Source organism: Abrus precatorius, unplaced genomic scaffold (genome assembly GCF_003935025.1).
Source record: "Abrus precatorius isolate BTA unplaced genomic scaffold, Abrus_2018 Scaffold1, whole genome shotgun sequence".
Taxonomy (NCBI): Eukaryota; Viridiplantae; Streptophyta; class Magnoliopsida; order Fabales; family Fabaceae; genus Abrus; species Abrus precatorius.
Genome location: NW_020874291.1, coordinates 466376 through 472375, shown reverse-complemented (window position 1 = coordinate 472375; position 6000 = coordinate 466376). Strand labels below are relative to the sequence as shown.

Below are 6000 nucleotides of genomic sequence, written 5' to 3'. Positions count from 1 at the left end.
ATGTGTGTTGATTATGGGGGTGTTAACCAATACAAGGCCAAGATGATTGGATCAACATTCTTGTTTCCTTTGTCTATATGGGAATTTGAAACCTTGAACTTGTATTGGTTAATGTACATTGATCAAGGGGGTATTAACCAATATAATATGATAGGGGTTCAACTTCTTTTAAAACTTTATATGCTCTTTGTATTTTGGCATTTTGAAAAATAAGCGACATAGTTACTAAGATTATCCTATATTCTTATGTATGCAGAAAAAACCTGTTAAAATGTCGGTGCCACAATTTGGAGGGTGGGAGCATAAGTCCCCAGGAGTGCCTAGTGATTACTCCATGGTCTTCAACCAAGCTCGTGCAAACAAGAAGAATCAGAAGAATGACTTATCTGAGGTCAAGCGTTTAAGCCTTGGGAATGAAAGGGGCACCACAAATCCCAAACATCGTCATGGTCATGGTCACGGTCATGGTCAAGGTCACGGTCACGGTCACGGTCACGGTCATGAACATGAAGAACCCCCTGTCATGGTAAGACCTTAATCTTAGTTACTATTATAGTTCCATAAGCATTTGTATGTTTGTTGTCTTGTTTGGATTTTGGTTTTCTAACAATTACATACTTATCTTTGAGCAAAAACTACACCTAATTGTGGTCCATACCCCCTTGATCAACGCACATGGATCACTAATAGGTGTAGTGTTGTCAAAGGAAACAATGCAAAACGACATGAACCCGTTGTTTTTATCTTCGATCATATCAATTAGTTTTCCGTTAAAGTTGGTTGTAAATATCCTTTGAATGACTTCGAGCTTTATCTGAGCTATGCGCTTTTGGCATTTCTAAAAATTTAACAGGGATTAAAATATTAACTTGCTCCTTGAAATTGGATCAACAATTTATCTGGTTATTGATACTATATAAGATATCAATTTGATTCTTGATTTGGTAGTGTCAGTTAGCTTGTTCTTGACATTAACAAAAATAAGACCTTTAATCCCAATTTGGTAGTCGTCAATTAAACAAGTCCTTTTTATTGGTGGGCACTACCCAATTTGATCTCTTACATTGCATCAATCAACTTGATGAAATTAATACAAAACTATCGAAGGTAGAGATTAAATTCATGGGTTAATTTTGTTTCTTGTAGTTACTGTTTGTTCGATTTTAGTTCTTTAATTTTTAATTATATAATTTTAGTCCTCCTATTTTTTTAATTTCACAAATTTTGTCCTTTTAAGTTATCATTCAATTCTTCCTGCTTTCTTCCTCGCCCAAGTTTTGTCATACCTTCTTCTCCAAATTCTCTGTCTCCTAATTCTTCATGGTGTATATCCATTTTTACTCCATCATGGAGTGGCTTCATTTTCTCTTTCACACTCTCTAACCCTTTGCCTTCACATTCCACTAGCAGAAGAGGATTATGGGAGGGATGGATCAATGGTATGAAGTGTCAACAATACCTAATTAGAGGACTTTATTAATACTTTTTCTTTTCCTCAAAACAAGCTAAATTTTCATTGCAAGATTATACAAACTAACGCATCCCCCTCAAAACAAAGAAAAGATTGAGATCTATGCTCAAAGTTTGCATCATTGAAAAAGATAAGAAAGGGAGGGTAGAGGCGACGCAAAATAGAACAAAGACAATTGTCAACAAAGACTAGAAGTGCACAAAAAGATAAGATCATACATCAATAGTAGAGTCCAACTAAAGAGAAAAGGATAAAGAGCTCTGTCAATTATGGCAGAGTTCAACAACGGAGAGAAAGGAAGATAGACATCAGCTAAGAGAGAGAGAAGAAAAAGAAAAAAATTGTATAGTTCCCCTGTTAAAATTTAAATGACAGTTTAATGAAAGGATGAAATTTGTTAAATTAAAAAAATAAGGGACTAAAATTGCAATTAAAAATTTAAAGATAAATTCAAACAAACATAATAGTTGAGAGATCAAAATGTAATGAGGAAAAAGAAGATTGTATATTTGTTGTTAAAAATTAGATAGCAACTTGATGGAAAGATGAAATTTGTTAAATTAAGAAAATAAAAAACTTTTTTTTGCAATTAAAAATCAAGAGACTAAAATCAAATAAACAAAATAGTTGAAAAATTAAATGTGCAGTATAATCTTTAGTTTAAATAAGCTTTTATTCTTTATAAAATCCAATGCATTAAGAATTAGCATCTAAATTTTTTAATTAGGACTTAATCCTTAATAAATTTAGGAAATTAAAAATAAGTCACTAAGATTAAGCTAGTTTGTTGAGTATTGATTTGATGAAGGAACAGCCAGCTCAACCATGATACATGTAAAACAGCTAATCCTATGCAGCACATTGTTATTAAATTGTGATTGTTCCGAGTATGTGACTGCAGTGACCCACATGCAAACATTTCACCTTTTGTCAAACCCTTGTTCTGGTTAGAGCCATCACACTCAATGCTTTAAACCCACAAAACTCACCACCTCCAAAGCTTCCTCGTAGACTCGCATTTGTGGTGCCAAGCACGACTCTCTATTCTGACCCATCATCAACCCAACCATATCATTATTAAAATCTATTAAAAATTATTCAAATACGAGAAATAAACGTTAAATTAAGAATAAGAAAGAGTAATAGTATTTTACTGGCATTTATCAAAAATATGGACTTAAAGGGTATAAATTGTGGTCTCACATAGTAACCCAAAAGAAAATGCCCATCATTTAGGCCAACAAAGATGTGAGGGAGATATGTGGTGAGGATGGTGAGTGGTGATGGGTTTATAGAAGAGTATGGAGTTTGTGTTTTGGTGCTACGTACATTTGGGGTCTTGTGGTGTTCCAATTTGGTGGTTGTGATTGCATTCTAGTTGGCAACTTGGATATGGATCTGGATTCTTAACACTAACTTCACTCTGCAATTAAGCTATTTTTACATTTTCACTCAAGTGAGAAATTTTTGCTGAATTGATAGTTGTTGGTAACTTGTTGGCGACAAAGATTCCTTTCGTGGTGGCTTGGTGGAGTCACAATGCTTGATGGTTTTGTCAATTTTTTTATATATAAAAAAACAAATTAATATAAATTTAAAATATATGTGGCATATAACATTAAATGTAACACTGCTAACGTTGCATTCTAGTTAGCTATATTTGAACTTGAGAGTCGTGTTAACATAGGAGCTAATATTTTACTCCTTTAAAATATTACTGATTAAATTTAATAATTTTTATGAAAATTAACTTTAAGCATGCTAAATTTTTTAGACATTGAAAATTTATTTTAAGTCTTTATTTTTTTATATGATTAAGGACAAAATTTATCTATGGTGTCAGTTTTAAAAATCAAATTGATTTAAAATTATTAAAGACAAGGATTCATTTTCATTTCATAATTTTAAAAATTGAATAGACTGATAAAGTTAAAGTTCATCACTGTCCATCGTTATGGTCAAAAATTAAACTTACTTTCTGTAAGACAATTTATCGATAATGCTGATTTTAAGAACTGAAGTAACATTTTATTAATTAATTTAATTTTTCTAACAAGTGATGAATAACACATAACAAAAATTTACATTTACCAATAAAAAGTAGAGTATTGTAACAAAAACAAAGATACATGTTAGAAAAAATGGTCTGTTAATTTAACATTTAAAAGGAAATGAATAAATTGATACTAGATTGAGAGAGAGAGAGAGCATAAGAGAGTGAAAACATTATTATAGAAAACACAGCAAAGATTTTCTAACTGAAATGGTGTTGATGATCTTGCAGAGGAGAAAGAAGGGTCTGAATTACATGAATTGCTGTATTATGGCTTAATATCAATGATCAAATGATTGAGATGGAGTCATGGTACTGAACAAATTAGGGGATGTGTGGCATGTAAACCATATATAAATGTGAGACAAGTTGTGTAGAAATCTTATAATCACAAGCTTCCATTAATGGAGTGTCATGTATATCTTTTACTTCATTACAATTGCTTTCGGCAGAGCCAAATAAATGTATCACATTAGTCATTTCATTACAAAGCAAGTTTTATGTATTACATCGCATGCACAAAACTCACATTTCACCACTGCCATCTCAGTCTCACCTTTCATTATATTTTTAATATATTTTTTATTAAAAATTGAAAACAATAAATAAATAATATTTTAATTTTTCACTAATTTTAATAAAATAATAAATATACTTTATATTTTATTTAATATTTTTTATTTATCTCAATATTAAACGAAATGGCATATTATTGTCTTTTTTATTATTCTAATTTTCATCAAACATAAAATATTACAAAATTCATATTTTTTTTATCGTATCATCATTATCCAATATATTCTATCTTACCATTTTTTATTGTATTGATAATCATTTTTTTTATTGTATCATGTTTACTAAATAAGCTATATGTACATAAATATTGTTTTACACTAATTTAATTTTATTATATAATTAATTAAAACGATAGATTCTTTATCTAAACTTCAAAAAGTAATATAAAAAATTAAAGGAAACGTTTTATTATCTCATTTTAACGTTCAAATAATATTTTTCTTAAAATGTGCCATCTGTATCAATATCAAACTTAAAGGGTTTAATTTATTCTGTTTCCAAAAAAAAGTTAAAGGTTTTATTTAAGCTATTTTACAGGATAAACAAACCTATCAAACCATAATAAGTAAACTATTAAAGCCAAGATATTAATTTTATAAATAAAATCTCATGAATACACTTAAGATGAAGATATTTATCAGAAAGAATTTTAAACAAACCCATCTCCTAATATAAGTTCAAATGCTAGTGGAGTGAATAAACAGATAAACACATGTTGAATGAAGCCACAATTAAGACAGAGACACAGTAAAAGAGCATTATATGAACAAATTGAAAATTGAGTGGCAAGAGATTCAAGTCCAGAGAAAGGGAATCACAATCTTTGATGTCATTAAAAATTACAGATAACTGCGATTGGTGTAGTTGCAATTGGGGTCACGATGCAATTGAAAAAATCATAAAAAATTTTACATTGCTACCACAGTTTCAAACACTGATACAGAGACATGCTTTAGTAAAGTAATCTCCGATTATCCCATTTTAAGTTAATTGTTGAGTAATTTATTATTCTCGCTTCTCTCCTAATTTTCTTAAGATCAATTCAAATTTTTACATTTATTTACCAAATCATACCATGCCAACCATCTCTCAGGACACATATTTGACCAATTCCTGGGATACACATAAACCATTGCATTTAATATTATCACATATTACAGAAATAAAACTGTAATGCTAATTGATAAACAAAACCAACAACAATACCTAAGCTTTGTTCATAACACATATCATAGATAATTTAAGGTACAAGGGTTCATGTCATTGTTACCAAGACCATCATCTATTGACCTCCTTACACAGTTGTCTTTAAATGATTACTGAACCTTACCGTATATGGAAACTGGAAACTTTGATTCCCTTGGAATAAAGTGGAAACATAAAGAGGGTATCTACAAGAAAAAAAAAGGTTATTCACAGCATAAATATAACTAAATGAAAGGAAAAAAAATGAACAATGATTAAAATTTGGTGCAAATTGCTCTGCAAAGTGTTTAAGCACCCCAAATTAACTTGACACCAATGCTTCATTTTGGTAGTGAAAAGTCCAACAGGGGCGACCTGAGAACATGTGAACATGCTATTACAGACATAAACAACACAAGAGTATATAAATATGGTTGTTTTATGAACCTTTGAGTAATATTCATATGCTCTCAGAACACCCCTGTTGCACCCCTCTACCACTATTTCTTTGGGACATTTCTTGGCCTTAATTGGAACCTTGAACCTTCAATTTTGTTTTGGCAATTTAATGGTTTCACCAATTTTCGTTCAATTTAAGATTTCAATATATAGCCAAAAACTTTGTACTTCGTAGCTTTGGATGTACTACACGGAAGTACTAGTGTAGAAGAAATATGAAACCTTCTTGTTCCAGGGCAGTACAACTTTGTACTAA

At 30.4% G+C, this 6000-nt stretch overlaps 1 protein-coding gene across 1 annotated transcript; it reads left to right on the top strand.

Moving 5' to 3' along the window:
• On the top strand, nucleotides 1–3803 carry LOC113857433. Its single transcript, XM_027489324.1, has 3 exons — nucleotides 1–130; nucleotides 231–526; nucleotides 3756–3803. The coding sequence occupies exons 1-3, from the start codon at nucleotides 1–3 to the stop codon at nucleotides 3801–3803; spliced, it is 474 nt and encodes a 157-aa protein (XP_027345125.1).
• Nucleotides 3804–6000: the final 2197 nt, after the last annotated feature.